Raw genomic sequence first — 23,223 nt, forward strand, 5'->3', positions numbered from 1 at the left:
GTAAACAAGTCATATCTCTACTTGAATCAATTCTATGGCACAGATATTTGAGGGGTAAGGGCTGGGAAAAAGATAAACAAAAAACAAGTAGTGATTATTAGCCATTTCGCATTGAAAAAATGAATAAAGCAATTTTTTTCTGTTACTTTGATTCATACACTAAATACACCTGTAAATAGTTTTGTGAATGAATTACGTTTTTATATAATACAAAATTGTTGAATATGCACATGATTCTACTACCTCTACCGTGGCCACACCCTTTAAACAAAAACAAGTTCCAAGTTTATCTATCAATCGCTTTATGGATGATAGTCGGTACAATAATGATATTCATCAAAAAAATGCTGTAGGCAAAGTTATTTTTTACACCAAGAATATCTGATTACTGCGACATTCGTGCAACCTTCGATTTCACAATTCGGATGAGATGACTGTCCAAATGTAAAATCGATGGGGTTATCAAATTCATCAGGTTTCTTTGCAATAAACCCGCTTTTATGCCACGCATAACGAAACAAATTATGATATCGCGGAGATGACAGTTGGTTGTGAACTAAAGACTGTGATTTCATTACATTATTCCTTAAATGTAAATTTAAATCATAATCAAGAAGAACTACGGTGTCTGAAAAATGATGAATATAATTTTTCCATTTATGGAAGCCGAAAACATCGAGAGGTTGAATTTTTCCAGTGGTTCCTTTCGGTATCAATAAAGTCGTCAACTTTTTATCTGAGGGTGTTGTCTCTTGCACAACTCTAGAACAATGCCCACGCCAAGAATCAATTAGAAGTAGACTCTTCGGTCCCACTTTTGGGATGAACACTTCTTCTAACCACATCTTGAAATGCTCTGTAATGAATCATTGTGATTAATACCGTTTGAATATATGCAGTGCGAAACAAGAATTATTATACAAGAAGTAAGTTTTCCTGATTTGGAAGCTGTGATGAAAACATTTGGCGGTCTGAATAAATGTTGTTCAACTACAGGACCGAACGTTCCGGATGGTTCTTTTAAAACAATAAATGAAGGAGATAATAATTTTCCGTCCGCTGAAATTGTAGGCTGTATAGTATAACTGTGCGTTGTTGAAGTTACTGATTGTACTATGCACGACACTTGTTTAGTTCCTTCTTTCGTTAACGTTCGTCCAGAATGAATCTGTATTTGGAAACCACTCTGATCAGAATTATATATATTTTGTAATCCATATTCGGAAATATAAGGTTCAACTCTTTTCGAAAATTCTTCAGCACTTTTGTGTAAATATTCACTATTTTCAACTGATTTTCGCGTGACGAATTTATTAATTTTTCTGCTAGTAATGCGATGGATCTTCTTAAAGTGAAGTAACCACGTTGGCAATGCTTTAAATCGAAAATCCTTTTGACTGATAAGTCCTTGGGCCTGTAAAGCCCATCTTCGCAGATCCGTATCATGAACAATCTAGCCTGCGTCAATGGCATTTTTCATATTCTGCAATGTATACTCTGATATGCGAGCCGATTTTTCCATGTATGACCCTCCCTGGTTGATTTGGTGTGCACAACGACGCAATTGTCGTACTGATTTGACTTTTTCATATCTCTGACGAACCGTATCAATTGAGCGATTTTTTTTCGTCTTTGCACTTCTCCAATATTCAACAGCTCTTTTTTTATAATCAGAACTTAGAGGTTCTTCATCTGCGGAACAGCTATCTTCAGGTCCTTCGGAAGACACCTGAAAATCTGCATCTTCCACTGCGAACGTTTCAAGATTTTCGTAGGGCTCTTCAAAGTCAAGAGAATTTTCCTCAATCATTTCCACACTATTATCTTCTGTCATGCTTTGTAATAAAATGTTTTCGAAGTTCGATACTATTTCACGTTCATCATTTGTTAACGGGGACTCGGGTATATTCATTACTTCAAATGCTGCCCACAGAAGTTTCATAACGTTTATAGGAGTCACTTTCATTGTAAACATGAGAAGAAATTCAATAACTGCTCTAAGTTCTGTTATTAACGTATCAACAAGCACTGAACGGTCTCACGACTTTTCATATTGAAAATATTCGAAAAATACGCGTAATCATTAAAAAAAATATCTGTGCCATAGAATTAAATCAAGTAGAGATATGACTTGTTTACATATGACACACATCCAATTTTCGAGTAGTTGATAGTCTGCTTGAAATGAAAAATATTTACGTTTCTTGAAAAAAAAATGATAAAACAGTAAAATGATAAGAGAGCGATGCCAGAATGAATGCGAGCCTCAAACAATGTTATTCAATGGTTCATGGCTAAATACTAGACATAATCCGCAATATTGGAAAAAAAGTCGATAAGAATTCAGTTTTTGGGAAAAAATCGAAAGCACGTATTCTGTATTCTTGCATGCTCTTCACAGTGCTGTTGGATTCATTGAGCTCTGATGAACATCTTGTTTTTAATGTAAAAAATGAACTTTGTACGTACAAGTTAACCCCTAAAATAAAGAGTTCTTGAGAATATTCGAAGTGTGTTTTTCATCACTTTTGACAAGGTATTCATTACTATTATTATTAGTTATCGAAATCTCCTCCTTGTATGCAAAACAGAAAAATCATCTTGGGAGGTGGTCAACTTTGGAGGGGTGTTTCACCCCTTTAAAATGAGTTTGTGCCGATAAAAAAAATATGCATGTCATCGATTTTGACCCTCTATAACATACCAGAGTTTCATCGAAATCGGCGGGGGACACCTGAAAACGTTTCCTTGTTGGTACAGCAATTTCATTCGCGGCATTTAGTGCTATTTCCGAGGTCTCGAAGATTAGGATCGATGTTCGCTCGTAGTTGTTGAAAGCAGCTACGAGATCTTGGTAGATCTGATTGAATTTGAGATTGTAGGCGTTCACAGTGTCGCCCTTTTGGCCTGTTCTGCCAAGCTCCATTTCCAATGTGGTGGCACTTTTCTCGACAATGACGGCTGATCTTATGACTTTGAGTAAAGTTGGGATTTTACGAGGTCTCCTCTGGTTGATGGTCTTCTGAAGAGCTCCTCCCGTCTTCAAGCTGATCACCATGCTCAAAAACGGGAAACGTTGGGTTGGCATAACTACCATATCGGCGGCTTTTACTTGCATGATCCAAGCGTGTACGTCTTCGCCTGCTTTTCCTTCCAGTCTGCAATCAATCATCTTGATGGCTTGAAACGCGGGTAGGAAATCTTGGATCGCGTAGGGCTCGTCCGCTGGGCGATTTGGTTCTCCGGGGTATCTTCCGGCAGCATCGGGGCGTAGGCTGACATTGTTCAAGTAAGCTTCCGTTCGTGCATACGGGCCTGGGTCTCTTGCGTTTCGAGGAAGAAGCACGTCTCGGGGTGGCGCAGTTGCCGGTGGTTGAATTCTCGTTTGGTTTCTTCGAGCGAGTTCTACAATGTTCCTCATTATCTTCTGCTGTTGGTGTGAAGTTTCGGGATCATCCAGCAACTGGGTCACACTGAACGTCACAGTGTCCGGACGACGATGTGGTGAAGCAGCAGACATTTCCAAGGCTCTTCTGAATTTGTTCTCTTCTTGCTGTTCTAGACGACGACGAGGGACGTTGCCACGGGTATTGCTACCAGTACGTCGTGGGCTTTCGTGATCCGTCTGACCTATAGGCCACTGTGGACTAGGCTTTCGCGTAAGGCGTACGTTCGAGAACGCGTTGTAGTGTCGAATCCGTATTCGACAAGATATCATGGCTTACATTGGCTTACGCGGTGGAGAATCGTTCGTTTTCTCATAAGCGATTTTGGTGAGGGATCGGTATAGGCATCGTATTTATACCTTGATGGTCCCAGTCTGAATTGGCTGGGGAGCCCACCTCATTGATGCGCAGTGTCGGTGGCAGTAATCAGTTTTGAGCAAGCCCGTATAATGCTGAGTAACGTGGTGGGTTTTTTACGGTTGAAGGGGCTATCTGAGTAGGACCTTTCACTTCCGATTCTACGAGACGCGCGGTATCCACTTGAATTCGCGGTATCGCTCCGGTATGATTGCCGGGCAGTCTTAAAATATTAGAAACATTCGGATCATCGTTAGTTGGTAATTGGTTATTTGATTGTTGCATTTCCTGAAACATTTGGTTGGTGACGCCTTCAAGCGTGTCTTCGGGACGTGGAACTGTCTCAGAGTTTCGATTTATTTCTACATTATTGCGACAAATGAAGTCGTGTTCACGGCGTTCTTGATTTCTCAATTGAATAAAACGGGTAACCTCTTCTATAGGCAAATCTTCGCGGCGAGCAAGTTGACGCAAGTTAACCTCTCTTCGTTTAATTGCTCTAGATCAAGACGGTATCTGCCCATTGCAATCAAATCATCACGTTCGGTGGCTTCTTTTAGCCTATCCGCAAGCTGGGTCATTTGGTTTGTCAAATCCAAAAATCTCTCTTCGAATAGGAATTTAGAAGTGACGGATTGTCCATCTTCTGCAGTCTCAGCAATAGTTGGAGGTACTGCCGATCTCCGGTCGTTGTTTTCGTTCACTTCCATGGTGATTTTATTTTCAAATTCACCTTGAGTCAAGCTTTGACTTCATTTATTTGAATGATTCAAGTTTGACCCTCAAATTTTCAGTTTCAATCACGATTTTTCTTCAATACGTTTATGGTGACTCGTGTAAGTAGCAAAATGCTCATACTTACGCTAGGAGTAGCCAAATTGAGGTGTGCAGCATCACACTCGAATATCGTTATAGCCGTCGGTACGAGGCTTCGATGTCCTGGAGTCTCTGACAAGCACCAAGGGCAAGAATATAAGAGCAGTCCGAGTCTGAGTGTCCTTATTCTCAATTCACTTCACTCAGTTGGTTCAAACGCGAAGTTCATTCTATCTAAGGAGTGCAGAATTTTATACTTGCTTTCTTTTCAATAAATACACAGGTTCACTATGGAAATTGACCAGTGCAGAATTGGGCGGTCTACACTCAGTCCCTGATTATCAAGCGGTCTACACACAGTCCTTGACTGTCTACGCAAGGCGGCCTTTCACTCTATCCCTTGCTAGGTGCAATCCGTAATAATTACTTCTAAACGCGTAGCCGAAGGTTCGCGCATGGATTTATTGGTTTCATGCACTCACTTCCAAAGTTCATCACTATGATCTAGCCTTTTAATACGCGCGCCGCGTTCGTTGGTTTGAACCGGATCCTGGCAGGATCGCCAAACTTGTCATGCGGAAATGACGCAACGATTATATATATTCATATGTTTATTGAAAACGGAGAATTGCGTTATAATCGATTACAACAATTGTGAGTGCGGGCGTTAACGCTATATTAAATTTATGCATAAGCAAAATTAGGCGTGCGTTACGCCGGGAGGCAGTATTGAGAATGACTAGTGGGCCTCTCGCTAGGCTCAGCGACAGTGCATATAATCGCGTAATTTGAGCACTGCTGCCGATAAGGAAGCCAAGCGCGCAAGGTGGGCTCTGCTGCACGATGAATTTCGCACTCATATGAATAATCCCCGGCATGTTCCTACGAGAGGATATAAAACTGTTACATTTTATGACAAATGTTCCAGCTCTATCACAACGGAAAGATTGCTTAGCCGATGGAAATTATTCCTCGCGAAAAACCCAGATCATTAAAAAGCGTCCGCGGAATTCACGAACGAATATGAATCAATATATCACATGAGTGGAGTCTCAAAACTCGAGTCAAGCGACACCCCGATCGTGTACTTGCCTTATCACCCAGTCTTTCGAGAAAAAAATCAAACGACCAAACTCCGTGTTGTATTCAACGCCTCATACAAAACATCAAACAGCACATCAATCAACGACCACATGGTCACTGGGCCTAAATTACAAGCCGAACTTTCCGTGGTCCTATCCCAATGGCGAGCATATCCGTTCGTCTTCATCGCGGATATCGCCAAAATGTACAGGGAAATCCTCGTTGAGCCCCGCGACAGAGATTATCAACCCGTGCTATGGCGATCCAAGACTACAGATCCCATCGTAGAATATCGACTGAACACAGTCACGTATGGAACTCATCCTGCACCCTATTCAGCTCAGCGTGTCCCAAAACAACTCGTTGGCCATGGAGGAGAAGCGTATCCTCGCGCGTCTATTGTTCTTGAGAAAGACACATTTGTCGACGATCTGCTCTTTGGAGATTTTGACGAGCGTTTGGCCTCCCGGACGCGCGTAGAAGTCACGACGCTGCTCAAGAAAGCAAAACTGGAGCCTCGTAAATGGGCAAGCAACGCACCTCATTTGATCTCTGACATTGACCCTGCGAATCATGGATTGCCATGGGATCCATCGTCACCTGACGCCCATGGTGTCAAGGTGTTAAGCATCCAATGGAACCCGACTAAAGATATATTTCAATTTTCCGTCAAGATCGACGTCCCTGACACGCTATCCAAACGACGAGTCTTTTTAATCCTCGCGCAATTGTTTGATCCACTCGGCTGGGTTGCGCCCCCCATTATCAAGGGCAAGATCCTTATGCAACATCTATGGCTGAATGATGTCTAGTGGGACGATAATCTCTCGCCGTTACTCATGACACAATGGATTCACTGTGTCAAATCTCTCTCTTTATTGTCTGACGTCACAATTCCGCGATGGAATGGATTTCACACTAATAATATCGACAACCAACTTCACGGCTTCGCTGATGCGTCCACCGAGACAATTCGCACAATTAATGCCCATGGCGAAGTCTTTGTGTCGTTGATCATCAGCAAGACGAAAGTCGCTCCTAGCAAACAAGTAAAAATTCATAGACTCGAGCTCCAAGCCGTGCTGCTGTTAGCCGAACTTATCACCGCCATCCGCGACGTTCGCGCTTTCGCTGAAATTCCAGTTCAATACTGGACACACTCGAGTATCACGCTGTCATGGTTACCTAGCACGCATTCAATTGAAAGTTGCTCGTCTCCAATCGTGTATCTGATATCGACGCAATTCTTCCCAATCATTCGTGGAGACACGTCCCGACGCAAGGTAATCCGGCCGATCTGGCGTCTCGCGGTGCTCAAGCAGCTGACCTGATTGAGTCAAACCTGTGGTGGAACGGGCCAGACTGGCTCACACGTGACACCGATCATTGGCCAAATGCCTTCCCAGACCCACCTACAGATGCAGACATGGAATTAAAAGCGTCAGTCCACGTCGCCACAACGTCAGAGCGCGATCTACTGCACCGCATCGCCCTCAAGATCTCCTCATGGACTGAAGCCGTCTACGTAATCACATACGTTCGTAGATACGTGCTCAATCTACAAGCACGAGTCCAAAGCCGAGGCCCGACTCCGATCGAGCGGCGACCATGTCATCACGATTACCTCATGTCCACCGAACTGTCATCAGCGACAATCACCCTATACAAATATCTTCAAACCCAAATGTTTCCTACGGAGCTTCGTGCTGTCGAACCTGGTCAACCAGTCCCGCGAAAAAGTCGGATTTTCTCTCTCAATCCTATTATCGACCCAGATACAAAGGTTCTCCGTGTCGGAGGTCGTCTCCAACACTCCGATCTCCCGTACGAACGTCAGCATCCCATTATTTTGGGCGCGCACCCCCTCGTAACAAAGTTCATTCGTCATGTTCATATTCAGTGTCTGCACTGAGGAACAAAACTCACGTTGAGAACAATTCCATAAACCGGCTGGTTACTTCAACCACGGCCGCAAATCAAATCGGTCATCTATAAATTCATAACATGCACTCGACTTTGCGCCAAAAGCTTGTTGAAAATTATGGCCGATCTTCCGAAATCTCGCGTCTCCAAAGTCACTCGCGCTTTCTTCTATTATGGAGTGGACTATGCTGGACCCATTCAAGTCCGCACGTCAAGCGGTCGAGGACATAAAACGAGCCCTTGTCATATCGCAGTTTTCGATTGTTTTGCCGTAAAAACGATTCATTTGGAACTTGTGACAAATTACTCCTCAGCTGCATTCATCGCAGCATATAAGTGCTTTACAGCACGACGGGGAATTCCCTCGCGAATACAAAGCGACTGTGGCACTACGTTTAAAGGCGCAGATCGCCTATTGCAAGAAAAATATAAAAAAGCTACGACTGATCCCCAACTTCAAGCATGGTCTCGCGATTACATTCACTCAAAGCTGGTCAGCTAGTTCGTCTTGAAGGTCAGAATCTGCCTCCAGGTGAATGGAACCTAGCCCGCAGTGTGGACTGTCACTTAGGGCCCGACAGCCATATTCGCGTCGTAAAAATTAAGACAGCATCGTCAGAGTATGTACGTCCGATCTCTGAAATAGTCATGTTACCAACTGATCTCGATAATGAACACTCATGTCCTTAACTGTATTATGTTTTAATGGGTCATTGCTGTTGCAATCAACCGATATACCTAGTTGATAAGTAAAAAGGCCGATACGGTCTCTTGGTTCATCTTCCTTTCTCTTTTTTTTGTTGAAATCGCACGATCGACGCAACGCGGGCGATTTGTTTCCGACCTAGTCACATGAAAAATAATAGCGTCGTTCCCCTGAATTAGGGCAGCACCGTACGGCCGAAAGCTATCTGTTTGTCCTTCCACCGTCTATGGTAGAATAGGGGGTGTTAAACGGAAGCAGCGGAAAAAGCGTCAAGTACGGACTAATTTATCGAAACATATACTGAGAGAGTTATACATATATGTTTATTTTTTTAGTATTGTGGGTTTTTGTTGAGAATGAGCTTCATCATAGTATATTGAACATTGTAGTTGTAAAAGAGTGAAAAGTGAAACAAAAAAAAAAATAAAGCGATAATAACCGGTGACGACTGTGAATGATGTTGCACCGTTATGATTGTGAAATGAACTGGACTCAAAGCAAATTATTTTTGACCCCATGCACCGCTTGTTGAAACCAACAGCGATCCTGAAGCTCCAGTTCTCCCACAAAACAATATTCTTGCAAGTCCGTTATGTATCATTCATGTTCTTATTTTTTGCATCCAGCGCATGGCAGGTATATTTTGCAGTGACAGATCAGATTCCTATCTGTTATGTAATACATCCAAATCAGAGCCATTGAATAAACGTACTTAATACATATCTGTCAGTCCGTGTAACATCCGATGATTCATTTTATGCGCACGTGCACATGTGCACGCTGCCAAAAAAAAGCAGACAAATACCAGGATATATAAGGTAAAGATTGTTTATTACCACCCAGAATATTGAAATAGAATGTGTCATAAAAGTAACCAGCCTCAAATGACAAAGCATAAAAAAGATACTAGAATATAGAAATTCAACATGTAGTGTCATACAAGTAATAATAAGGAAACGGGTATATATTGCCGTTACGCGTATTTTGCTTAATATACAGGTAATAGCATATCAAAATTCAACGTGTTACAGCGAGAAATAAGTACACACTACTTATCATGGTTCTTGGAGTGTTTAATCACTTATCAAGAGTTCTCTTCTAACGCTAATCGGGATGAGATGAGTGAGTGCGAGGGTGAATGAATAAAACCTTAACTTTACGAGACAAGAAAAGGATGCTTGATTTGGCATAATTCTCCTCATGAGACTGAGGGAAAAGCCAAAGCAAGTCAAATATTCATTTAAGGCAAATAAAATTGACAGGATACAGGGCAGTGAATTCGCTGGTATGTTTTTTCTCAACTAAATTGATTGATCATTCTATAATATTAAACTAGCTTACCAAGTACGGATTTAAATAAATAAAACGCCGCAACTTCCGACGGTCACATGGAAGCGGGGCAACGGGGAGCGTCCAAGATGGCCCATAGCCGTACAAACAACGGTCTCGACGTGGCGACAACTCGGGAATGCAACGCTGAGATACTCGGGCAACAGATCTGTCGCTGCGTCGACGCTCGCCCCGGGAACGAGCACCTTCGATCACCGGAGGATGGACCGCGTCCCCACAAACCAAACCTAGACTCGCGCGAACCTTGAAACTCCGCGGAACGAAAAATATGATGCAATCTCAACGCACGAAAAGAAACAAAAGCTTCACAACACGTCCTACCTTGTAACGTGGCGTTTTAGAGTCGCCCGTCACAAGGGCACACAACCGTTGTTTATCTCTACGAAACGCGTCCTGATCGGGATACTCCAATCGAACTCGATACAAAGTAGGCAATACCTACTCTTAACTAATTCTTTCTTTGTAAATTCTGTATTTTGCGCTCCGGCGCACGCTAATAAGGTACTTGGACGACAACGATCCTGGTCACCGAGGGATCAACAGCTACCGATATCTACCGTTTCCAGCTCTCGACGACTTCGCCTACCGACGGTTTAGTAAGACTACACTAGCTACCTTGGTGCACTTCCACACACCTGGGATAGCATCCACCCGAACCTCTCGTATCGCCTCGACTGCCGGTGAAGAGGGAAGTAGAAGTCCTCCCTACAGCCGAAGGTACCACTCTTCAAGGAGAAACCAACCGCCCGCCTTATCGGATGCCGTAAGGATGGCATACAGGGCAGCCCGTAGCCTGCCATCTTCCGACTTACCGGCCTGGTGCCGGACCGACCCCAAACCACTACGTCCAGATTGATAAAGCCTTCATTCTGAGGATCGACGCAGCCTTCCTAACAGCAAGGACTAATCATGTGAGTCATGATCCACGGTTTTGAGTTACGGTAAGCCACCGTGTGACTACATGATCTCTTCGATTATAAGCAGCCGGCCACTGCCTATATAATGAAGCCGGTGGAAATGAACTATGAGGCGTCACTTTCCACTCGGCACCGTTGACCAAGAGGCACCCTACGTATGCCTCTGTCAAAGGTGTAATGTATCGGAGAATAGAAATGAGTTAAGGCAGTGAGTATATTTAGAAGGCGTTTATTTACATTGATATGTGCTGTACACAGATCGAAGGTTGGTCGACGACTGACCGTGTCGTAGTGTTCTTCGCGCATTAGCGCTACAATTCGTGAATGCCATTGTTATTACATAACGTCGCTAGTAGCTAGGCTTACATATGTTACACTTTCTCTCCGCTTAATTTTTGTTCTCTCTCTAGGAGCCGAGCGGATCTACGCAATAACACAGTTTTCTCAACGTTAGCTTTTTCGTTTGTCTGTGCAACGTCATCTAATTCAACCGTTTCACGAGTTACTATTTGATCGACGTGGCGTTTATCCACTTTACCTGATTCCCATTCAATCAAATAGTTTACTGGTCCGATTCTACTCTTTATTTTTGCTTCCAACCAAGGAGCAGCGTTTTTGCTAAAATTCATCGCCCATACTAAATCGCCTTCTTTAAATTCGATTATTCTTTTCCCCCTTTTATGTTGAATTTGACAATCATGTTTTTCATTAACTTTTTGCTCCGTGTTTGGAAGTAAAAGAGTGAATCGTGTTCTCAATTCTTTACCGAGCATTAGTTTAGCAGGGGTTTCTCCGGTTGTACAATGTTTAGTAGTTCTATAGTCGAATAAAAATGTGTCAATTGCTTTTTGAGTGGATAACCCCTGTCTTTTCAATTTTTTATACGCTTTTTTGAAAGTTCGCACTAAATTTTCCGCAGCCCCATTAGTTTCTGGGTGCTTGACAGCTGATTTTACATGTTCTATTCCTGATTTTTTTACAAATAGTTTAAATTCTAGAGCTGTATACTGCGGTCCGTTGTCAGTTATTAAACACTCAGGAAACCCGAATCGTGCGAAAACTTGACGAAACATTTTTATTAAACTTCCTGAAGTAGTGTTAGGCATTAAAAAAATTTCTGGCCATTTCGATCGAGCATCTAATATTAATAGGAAAGTCAACCCGTCTATCGGCCCTATTAAGTCGGAATGAATTTTCACCCAAACGCCGCATGGCCATTTCCACGGATTTAAATAGCTCGCCGGCGGATTGTCTCTCTCGCGCGCACACTCGTCACACGCCTTTGCTGTACGCTCAATGCACGCGTCAATCCCGGGCCACCAAAAGAACGATCTCGCAACTGCTTTCATTTTTACTATTCCTAAGTGCGTTTTATGCAGTTCATTCAAAATTGTATTGATCATTTTTCCTGGTATTATTACTCTATATCCCCATAAAATGCAATCTTGCTCAATTGTGAGTTCGTCCTTTCGGTTCAGGAAGGGTGTAATTTCGTCTGGCAACTTGCCTTTCGGCCATCCGTATTTAACGTAATTCATAACTTTTGCTAATACTAAGTCTTTCCGCGTTTCTCTCGATACAATTTTCCAATCTAAACATTCATTTGTTTCATTTTCTATATAATTCAAATAAGTGTTTTCTTTTACATTTATTTCTTTTTCATTAAGGTTAACCAATCGTGAGAGTCCATCCGCACAATTAGCAGATGATTTTACATATTTTATGTTATATCTAAAAGCACTTAGAAATTCTGCGTAACGCTGCAGTCTTCGAGCCGCCATTATCGGAATCCCTTTTTTTGGACCGAAAATACGCACTAGCGGTTCATTGTCGGTTTTTAATGTGAATTCTCTACCGTAGATATAATCGTAAAACTTGGTGACACCGAAAATTATTGCTTTCGCCTCTTTATCAATAATTGCGTAATTTCTTTCATGTGAATTTAGCGCTTCAGCAGCGTATGCAATTGGACGCTCGCCATCTTTAGTTAGATGCGACAAAACAGCTGAAATTCCGTTATCGGACGCATCGCATGTTAGTATAAGCGGTTTTTTTGGATCATAATTGATCAGTAGATTGCCTGCTTTTAATTCAGTTTTCGCGTTTTGAAAGGCTATTTTGCATTCTTGCGTCCAATTGAAACTATTCTTTTTCAAACAATTATAAAGTGGAGCGAATTTTTCTGCTCGATTTTTAATAAATTTTTCGTAATAATTTATTGTGCCTAGAAACGATTGTAACTGTTTTAAATTTTTTGGTTCTGGAATTTTATCGATTGCTTCGATCCTCTCATTTATTGTGCGTACACCATTTTTATCAATTTCCACGCCTAAATAACGAATACGATCGCGCAATAAGTCACATTTTCTCTTCCGTATTTTTAACCCGCATTCTTCCAAAATATTGAATACAGTTTCAAGCGTTTTTAACATTTCACCAATATTTTTAGCTTTGATATAAATATCATCGATAAATATATAAACGTTTGGTACTTTTGCGAAAATTTGCTCCATTTTCTTTTGAAAATAACCCGGCGCCGAAGCAACACCATAAAACAATTTATTTGGTCGATATAACCCTTTGTGAGTGCTAATCGTTAAACAATCTTTGCTGCTGTTTTCAACTTCTACTTGTGCAAACGCTTCTTTTAGATCAATTTTTGAAAAAATTTCACCGCCTTGGGCTTCAGCAATTAAGTGTTCGACTCGCGGCAAGGGGTGTCTATCGATCACCATCAAAGGGTTAACGGTTACTTTATAGTCTCCGCATATTCGCACTGTGCCGTCCGGCTTTAATACAGGAACGATTGGTGTTCCCCATTCACTTACGTCGACTGGAGATATTATTTTCTCTTTCGTTAGGCGATCTAATTCATTTTCTATTTTTTCTTTTAGTGCGAACGGTACACTTCTTGGTTTATGGTAAATCGGAACTGCGTTGTCTTTTAAATGTATTTTTATTTTACCTTTAGTAAAAGTTCCGATCCCCGGGGAAAATAAATTTGCATGTTTTTCAAAAATTTTTTCTCTTGAATCCTCTAACTTGTTTTCTTTTTTTATGCAATTTATAGTATTGCTTAAGCAAGGTTTTACAATTTTTTGTTTTATTTCTAAGGGCCACAGGCCTAGTTTTGATAACCAATCGCGTCCAAGAAGTGGTACCCCGCTTCCTTCCATAACATATAAATTTCCAGTAGTCGCGATTTGTTCGTATTCAATTTTTAAATCTCGTAAAATTCCTACCGGTGGACTTTCTTTACCGCAGTAATAATTAATTTTCAAGTTACAATTTTTTAATTCATTTTTCGCAAAATATTTTTCGTAATCCGATTGACTTATAACCGAAATTCCGGCGCCACCATCTACTTCCATTTTCAAAACTTTATTACCGACTTTTACATTTAGATATTGCGGATCGATTTTCTCTTTTTTTTCTAAAGAGTTAATTTTCATTACAGGATCACTTACGCTTATTCGAAAAAAATCGTCAAACCATGATTCATCGTCCGTGCTTGACTGCTTATCTTCTTTCTTCTCTTGTAGATTTTTCAATGTTGCTTGGTTTTTACCGCCGCTCCGGCAGACTGATTCGAGATGCCCTTTCTTGTTACACTTGTTACATGTTTTGTCTTTATGCCAACATCTGCTTTCTTCGTGATTCGGCTTTCCGCAACGATGGCAGTTTGAGTTCGAATTGTTACGTGTATTGTTTTTGTTTCGCTGCTGGTATCGTGAAGAATTTTTGCCTTGGAATTTTCCTTTGTTTTGGTGAAATGTAGAGCCTCGCTTGTGATTGAACCTTTTATTTGCGGAGCCCCGGAATATTTCTGATTTAAGCTGTAACAAGTCTTGTTTGTTTTCGGACTGTTCACCGTTTGCCTTCACCTTACTCGACGCTACTTTTGCTTCTTCGCAAGCCGTCGCTGTTTTCAAGGCTAATTCTAAAGTTAGATTTTCTAACTTGAAAAGTGTTTCGCGAATGTCATCGCTGAGTATGCCGCTTAGAAATTGGTCTTTAATGGCATCTGAAGAATCTTTGAATTCACACTTTGTCGCCAATTCTTGCAATGCTGCTTCGTATTGCGCAACAGTTTCACCCATATTTTGATTTCTTCTACGGAACTGCGAACGCAACACAGTAACATTCACTTTTGGTTTTAGATGATTTGTTACTTTGTCAATAATTTCAGTTAGTGTTACATCATTGAGTTTTTTCGGTGCACAGATTTTTCGAATTTCCGCGTATATTTTTGAATTCACATTTGATAAAAATATCGCTTTTTTCTTTTTTTCTTCTTTAATTTCGTTTGCTTCAAAGTAAAATTCCATTCGCTCTACGAACTGCTCCCAATCATCTTGACCCAATTCGAAATTCACTTTTGCGTTAAATTCCATTTTTTTCTTTAGTGTGATTGTTTTCACTTCAAGTTCTTTTTTATCTAAGTTTTCTGTACTGCCTTCAGAACTCTCACTAGAATCTTTTTGTTCACTTTTAACTAACTTTTTTAGTATTTTTCGCAATTTGTCTAATGTTAATGATTCTTCTTCAAATGTTTGCCTTTTTTTTAACTCTTCAATTACTTGAGATTTACTCAAATCATAAATCCACGAGATGTTTTTCTTATTACTCATTAGTATTGTTAAATGCGGTATTTATTCACTTTTAATTTTTAATATTTTATTTTAATACGCGCACCAGTTTACCTCGTCGCCACTGTAATGTATCGGAGAATAGAAATGAGTTAAGGCAGTGAGTATATTTAGAAGGCGTTTATTTACATTGATATGTGCTGTACACAGATCGAAGGTTGGTCGACGACTGACCGTGTCGTAGTGTTCTTCGCGCATTAGCGCTACAATTCGTGAATGCCATTGTTATTACATAACGTCGCTAGTAGCTAGGCTTACATATGTTACAAAAGGAGTCCCCAATGATAGGCAAGCTAGACAGTAAACTGAAGCACCTAATAAATCGTACGAGTTGATGTCAACGACGAAATCACGAGCAGCACATTACGCCACATCTAGCGGTAATCTTCGACAACGCATGATCACACCGTAACCGATATTCGCCACAGGGGGATGGCGTATTTGCGGTGGGGGTCAACCAACCAATCAAACGGAAGAAGAATCGGTTACATGACAAAATATCCCGCGACAAAATATCCCGTGATAAAATATACCCGTAAGGAAAAAATAACTGTACAAACATTGTACATGCGAATCAGCAAGAAAAATAGATATTTATTGCCAACTCAATATAATGATATGAAGACAATGATCTGTATTCAATATCTCTCACTATCTCACGAAATACAATAAACATGAGCTCTCGCTACTCAAGAAAAAACAAAGTTCAAGAAAAATAAATATCATGATAACAACTCAATACAACGATAATGTATGTAATTTATTGCTAACTCAATATATGAATACAGTGATCAATAAACACGAGTCCACGCTACCTAAGAAGAAACAAACAAAGACCGAAAAAAATAAATATTTAGCTATTTAGCGCACGCTACCCACTTTTACAACGATATATTGTGTGCTATACCACGCAAAAACTCCATCGTATTATCGTTCTTGTATTGCAGCACTATAGTCTTCATTTTTCACCGAAATTTCGGTATTTCCGACGCTTTGGGCGTATCACAGTCAATGAGCAATTCGGTCGTACTCTGCTCCAATTTCAAAGCTGTTATGAATTTTACAATCGAAGCGTCGTTAACTCGCAATCGCTCGTTATATCCGCGATGCCAGCCTTCAACAGCATTATTGGTGCGCGGCTCATCCACCAACACTGCGGAATAGCAATTCCACATGCTGATCGGAAACAACCGAGATCGACGACGTTTCCGTCTGGACATAAGTCCAATTCACGTATCCTCGAGGTAATTGGTAACTGGCATCATTATATCCTCGTTATTTTCAAAATAATGCCATCAGGGTTTCGAATGCCGCGACGACATCGTCGACAGGGACAAATGCTGAGACGATCAACATTTTCACGTGAGGAGCAAACTCAGCATCTTCACCGTACTTCACTTGCAAACCAACGCTTTGAATGTGTCGCCATATACATTGCGCGAAATGAAAATGGCAACCTCGAATATCGATTCCGGGAAAACACTCAGTACAGGCATTAGCAGAACTTCGTTCGAAGTCGATCATAATACTCCGAGGATTTAACTCAGGCCTGCGCTTTTCTAAATAATTCAGCACCGAAACGTGAACATCCTTATACTTGCTTGGTGCAGTACATAAACTAGAGGGATGACTTCGCCTTTATCCAGTCTATGAATGGTGTACATTTGCGCAAAAATAGACGGGATTGATTCGAATGTACCATCGCCAAACACTATTCGCATTTTCCCAAGAACTCCAGATTCTTCTTCGTCGTGAAAACCAAAAATCGATCAGGACCACCACTGTCGTGCAACAAAAATGAATCACCTTTCTCAATTATTATGAATATATCCGTTAATACAAGGTCCCCGCGTGTTGCTGGATTAGTGAGCTAAGGATTCACTTTTTTCCTCGTTCTTTGCACATTACCAGCCGAATCAGAAGTATTCGGAATCGACGTAACCCCAGCAACTGAAATTTTAGACGTACCAGCACTAACCACGGCACTTGTGTGTTCATCTGATGTTGCAGCACGTTTCTTTAAGGCCACGATCGTCTTTCGCGCTTCAATTTTTGCACTGTCAGGAGCATGATTGTGCTCCATTTCTTCCAAAACTTTCCCTGCAATAACGATAATATACCCTCGTTTACTATACACTCACATACATACATACAAAGTTACATATATATATAAATTACATAAATACATATATATTTTGAGCCCTATAGGCTTTATCTTCCGTTTCATAATTTTTGGAGTTTACTCCTTAAGGTAGTTCTGTATGTACACGTATCAGCCAAAAGTTTCGACCGCAGTGTACAGTAAGATCTCATACGTACGTGGCGCTGCCTTTCTCGAACTTTTGGCGATGCTGTACACTGTTCATGTCTTACACAATCACACCTTATGCATGGATAGGGCCCCTACACATATAGAGAGCGCCTCTGTAAACTTGGCAACATCGCAATTTTTCAGTATGTAGTAGCGTCCAACGTGAAAGTGTCAGAGTTCTGTAAAGTTATATTTGTTTTGTGAAAAAAAAATCTTGATAATGGCAACCCAAACGCGATTCAAGGGTCAGTTTGTGAAGAAAAAAGTGCTCGATAAAAAACTAAAAGCAGTTTCCGCCATGTGTCGAGCGAATGCCGCTAAACGAGAGGACAGTGGACATAACCTCCATGATCGGCAACAAGAATTTGCTGTCGAAGGGCGCCGAATCGTCGATTTAGAATATCTGGCCCAACAATTGAAGTGTATTCGCTGCAAAAAAGATATTTTATTGAGGAAAGCGGTGAAAGAAACGCGAATGGGATTGAACTCAATTCTGCACATTGCCTGCGACGAGTGTTGTTCTATAACCCAAGTACGCACAGGCAAAACACACGCAACATTGGAAAATAAGACGCACGCTGATGTGAATACGAAAGCTGTATTGGGTGAGTTATTTTTTCAATTGTGCAAAATATAGAAATTAATTCGAAGAACGGATTAACCTGCCAAGGATATGCCTAATATCAAAATTCATTTTACAGGTGCAGTTCATTCTGGCATTGGAGAAACGGCGTTGAACAAATTATTGAATTGTTTAAACATCCCAACCATCGGGTCCCATGTTTTTAAAAAGATATGAAAGAGAAATTGGACCAGCATTGGAAGCTGCTACGAAAGATTCCTGCCGTAGAGCTGCTGAAGAGGAAAAGAAATTAGTTATAGAGAATATGGAAAGATTGTGCCAGGAATTGTAAATTTTCACAACAATCTAATATTTCTATAACAATCCTACATCCCAGTGGATAAGACTGAGACGGCGCAAGAGCTCTCACTAGTATCTGAGTTCATTCGCAGTGTCACCTTTGCATACTGGAATGCAGGATTGCTATAGATTTTTTCCAGCGCCTCGACACCAAGTATTAACTTGCGGTCAAGCTGCTATTGTGACTTCAATGTTTATTGTTGAGAAAAAAAAACGTACGTGTAATTTTTGCAAATGTGACTTATCTCAATAATTAACTCCACGGTGTCTGTTATCGTAATGAAAATAGTTATCATGGCATACAACACCGTAAGAAATTTTGTGAAATGAATTTTACTGCTGCGTTAGGAATCTAGATTTTGTGTCATCGCAGTCAACATTCAATGCAGCGAAATGATAAATTCTCACTGCGGTGACAGATATTGTAGAGGAAATAGTTATGGTATACAACACTGTATGAAATTTTGTAAAATCAATTTTACTGCTGCGTCAGGTGAAATGATATAGATTTAGTGTCATCGCAGTCAATATTCATTGCAGTGAAATGATAAATTCTCACTGCGTTGAGCATAACATTTTATCAGCGTGGCACTCCATCTCCCTTTTTATAAATCCCTTATTGTAATTATATTAAATTTGTATATAGCGGTGAGAATCAAATCCATCTGTAAATTGATATTTTTTTAAATAGCAAATATGGTTATACTTGATATTTTAAAGAATTTGTAACTTTTTTATGTATATATATATATATACATAAAGAGAGTAGAAAGAAAGGAAAGGAATTGAATTTATAGGAAGAAGTGAACGGTAGTACAATGATCGAGAGTATGAAAAAAAAACAGTAGGTACGATAATGGTAGAATGAAAGGAAGAAGGAGCGGTAGATGGAATCGATAAAATAATCGGAAGGATGCGGGAGAACGACGCTGTCACTCAGCAGGTCAAGCGTAGAATAGCAGGTCGTAGTTCAGCTCGCCGATCTCGCGGTTGTCGTGAGGTGATTCTTCTTCTTCTTTGATTGGTCGGTTGACCCCCACCGCAAATAGGCCATCCCCCTGTGGCGAATATTGGTTACTGCGTGGTCATACGTTTTCCAAAATTACCGCTAGATGTGGCGTAATGTGCTGCTCGCGATTTCGTCGTTGACACCAACTCGTACGATTTTGTAGCTGCTTCGGTTTACGGTCCAGGCTGCCTATCATCGGGGACTTCTTTGGCAGAGGCATACACAGGGTGCCTCTCGGCCAAAGTTACCGGGTGGCGAGTGACGCCTCATTGTTCACCTCCACCGGCCTTTTGCACAGACAGTAGCTAGCTGCCTGTACCTGAGGTCGTGCAGTCAGACGGTTGGCCAAACCGTGGACCACGACCCACACAATTAGTCCCTGCCGATAGGAAGGCAGCGTCGATCCTCAGAATGATGGCTTTATCAACCTGGACGTAGTGGTTTGGGGTCGGTCCGGCACCAGGCCGGTAAGTCGGAGGATGGCAGGCTACGGTCTGCCCTTCACGCCATCCTTACGGCATCCGATAGAGCTGGCCGCTTGTTCCTCTTCGAGAAACGGTGCCCTCGGCGGCCGGGAGGATTTTTGTCTCCCTGTTCACCGGCAGTCGAGGCGATACGGAAGGTTCGGGTGGATGCTAGCCCAGGTGTATATAAAGGTGCACCAAGGTAGCCAGTGTAGTCTGATGAGACCGTCAGTAGGCGAAGTCGTCGAGAGCTGCGAACGGTAGCTAGTGGTCCCTTGTTGATCGGGATCGTTGTCGTCCAAGTACCTTGTTAGCTTGCGCCGAAGCGCGAAATAAAGAATTCACAAAAAAGAATTAGTTAGAAGTAGTTATTGCCTATTGTGTATGGAGTTCGGTTGGAGTACCCTGCTGAGGACGCGTAAACTAAAAATAATAGCGGTTGTGTGCCCTTGTGACGGGCGATTCTGAAACGCCACGTTACAGTTTGTACGTGTGTGTTATGTGCCTGCGTATGAATTTATAAGACGTGACGTTATCACGTCAAAATATTTGAAAATAATATTTGAAAATATGGAAGAAATTGATTCAGATGACAATGAAGAAGAATCCGAAAAACACATGGATGCGGTTGATTGGTAAGCTTATCGTTTACATTTATGAATAATATACATTTCAAATACGAACAACTAGATCTTTTATTTAGTGTTTTTATTACTTTCGATTAATTGATTTAATATACATATTTTATATTTATATAATATTCTATATTACTTATATTAACCCTTAGCGGCACACATTTTTCCTTACTTACTATCGACTTGAATTTTGTAATGGGGGCTTTCAGGGTCGCTGATTAAGAATCCGCACTCAAAATTTGAAAATTAAAGATCCTGGTCCAAAACGCAAAAAGTCGCTTGACGAAAGCGAAAGTTGGCACTCGACAGTTTTCGGAGTCGCTAATCACAAATCTGCACTCAAAAGTTAGAAATTCAAGATGGCGGATCCAATATGCCGGACCGAAAATGTGAAAAGTCGTTTGACGGGAAGGAAAGCTGGTACTCAGGGGTTTTTGCGGTCACTTATTACGAATATGCACTCAAAATTTGGAAATTTTCCAAGTAATATAAATAATCCGGATAATTACAGATATATGTTTGCTTCTCTTATCATTTTGGAAGATGCGTTTAGTTACCCTCTTTTTCTATTCGATATATATCATAATTATCATTCGTAAGGAGTAGACTCCAGTCGTGCGTCGGAGCTGACACACACGCTTTTTTTTGTAATAGTGGTATGCCTTATATTTTATTTCTGTTATTGCTGATTATATTTTTATTTATTTCCTGCCTATTGTACCGTATATCGATTTCCTTAGAGTATAAACGAGCGTACAATCAGCCTCTGAATACTACCACACCTTTTTCTATTGCTATTGTCAATTCTTTATTAATTCTGCTTGTTATTCTTTTCTCTGTATCTTGTTAATTTGAGTTCTGCGTAATATTCTTGATTCTTCGGTACTGCGCTGCGGTGTATTTAGTGTATCTCTTTATTTTGTAAACTCTCCGAAATTCTCACTCTCTCATAATTTTGTATTCTCTGGTGATTTTGTATTATCTCGAGAGTTATGTTTAAGAATTCATTGTTTGATTCTTCAGATCCGTAATTATTGTGAATCATTGATTCTATCGTTTATGAGTAACTCTACCGAAAATTATCTATCGTACTTGACCGTATATCCAGTCGATCGTTTACGCTACCGATTTTATAAATTATTCATGAATGTCAATCTTTCGTACTGATTAGAATCTACGGTAAATTCGACGTATTCTCCCGTTATTATCTACCGAGCTATCGTTAATTTGTTTTTTACCGATTGCAATAAAGTTCTTACTCTCGTTTTCAATTAACAGAATAATAACTTCCGTAGCGTCATTTGCAACTTGGGTAAGATCACGTCGCCCAGTGACGTGTAGTTTTAAGTAAATTCCGGCATTATATCGCTTCTCCCGACCTACGCTCATTTTTCTCTGTCAACTACCGTCTCTCGTTTCAAAGCTACCGTTTAATTCTATTCTACCGAAATTTTTGTGGACAACTATTGCTTATTTTATTAACTACCGGTATCGATACCATTTCATTTGTCTGTCTTAACCCTGTAACCTACTCGACAATATATGACCGATTGATCTGTTCATTTTTCCTGACTTGAGTTTATTCTTTATTTCATTATTTTCTTTAATTATTTAATTATCGTTAGCTGTGCCTTGAATACCGCCACTATACCAGTTCGTGTGAGTACCTGAGCCTAGCCAGCCATACAACGGGTTCTCTAATTATTTTCCGTACGGTTTTGTATGATTTTTCTTGATTCGTATTGTTGTTTGAAAATAGACGCTAACGCGTCTGGCGCCCAACGTAATTTATTTCGTTATAGTGTAATGTTCAGAATAAGTGGAGAATCGCGCCAAAGTGTCGACAGTGAGTCCTCATCTGAGGGTAACAGAATTTAGCGTTACAACCTATTCGAGCGATCGATCCTAACTAACTCACGCTATACCCTTACTAAGCACAGCAACCGCCGCCACGCGGCTGGGAACCCTCAACGTCGCGGGGCCTGAGCAGGTGATGCAAATAAAATTGATATTTCGTTTTTCTATTGGGTTTGATGGCTGTAAGTACTTGTTTAAAAATTAACTCTCCATAACTGTGAGCTTGAAAAAAAATGTTTTACAGTCCGTTCGAATGACTAATATTTTTATGCCTGTATATGAGGTATTCCATGTCAACTGAGAGGACATTTTCCCTGACTTCCACCAATTTGCTTTGTTATTTTATATATGATTTGACAACCTGAAAAAAGCACTTACATTTTTTTTCAGATTTTTCGTCCCAACCATTCTTTTTTAAAAAATGTTTCAAACCCTGTTTTGGTACTGAAAAAAAAACGCCATTTGTTATTTTGTTACAAAAATTCACATAATTTCTGGGTCCCAAAACAAACATTTTGAGCCATAGTCCAGAGTGGAGAATTGATTTTTTGTATTTTTTACGGGAAGAATTCTTCTTATTTTGTATGTCTCTCTATCTAATAAAAAAGTTCCGAACAAATGAACAGGTAAGAAAGATTATAATCAAAATAGTATAGAGAAGATTAAAATAACAATAGTATAAAAAAGATTATAATAACAATAGCATACGCATGAAGTTGGCGGTGGAGTGAGATGCCGAAAACAAAACAAAAATTATCTAGCAAACAAAACTTCCTTT

General features: G+C 40.6%; 2 protein-coding genes and 1 long non-coding RNA gene across 4 annotated transcripts in view; all 3 read left to right on the forward strand.

Annotated features, from left to right (window-relative positions):
• The window catches only part of LOC124188024 (arylsulfatase J), an 850,127-nt gene that overhangs the window by 50,697 nt on the left and 776,207 nt on the right, over positions 1-23,223 (forward strand). The gene's annotated exons all lie outside the window — the stretch shown is intronic.
• Positions 1,840-23,098, forward strand: LOC124188029. Its single transcript, XR_006872226.1, has 3 exons — positions 1,840-1,849; positions 17,703-17,708; positions 23,013-23,098. It is a non-coding gene; the product is annotated as an uncharacterized LOC124188029 (long non-coding RNA).
• On the forward strand, positions 17,643-18,386 carry LOC124188025. Its single transcript, XM_046580290.1, has 2 exons — positions 17,643-18,163; positions 18,260-18,386. The coding sequence occupies exons 1-2, from the start codon at positions 17,779-17,781 to the stop codon at positions 18,355-18,357; spliced, it is 483 nt and encodes a 160-aa protein (XP_046436246.1). The 5' UTR covers positions 17,643-17,778; the 3' UTR covers positions 18,358-18,386.

The sequence above is a fragment of the Neodiprion fabricii genome, chromosome 1 (assembly GCF_021155785.1).
Source record: "Neodiprion fabricii isolate iyNeoFabr1 chromosome 1, iyNeoFabr1.1, whole genome shotgun sequence".
Lineage (NCBI taxonomy): Eukaryota > Metazoa > Arthropoda > Insecta > Hymenoptera > Diprionidae > Neodiprion > Neodiprion fabricii.

Coding starts and splice junctions, on each gene's coding strand:
- LOC124188025 (XM_046580290.1), top strand. CDS start 17,779: ATGGCAACCCAAACGCGATTCAAGGGTCAGTTTGTGAAGAAAAAAGTG. Junction 18,164..18,259: donor GAATACGAAAGCTGTATTGG/GTGAGTTATTTT, acceptor TTCATTTTACAG/GTGCAGTTCATTCTGGCATT.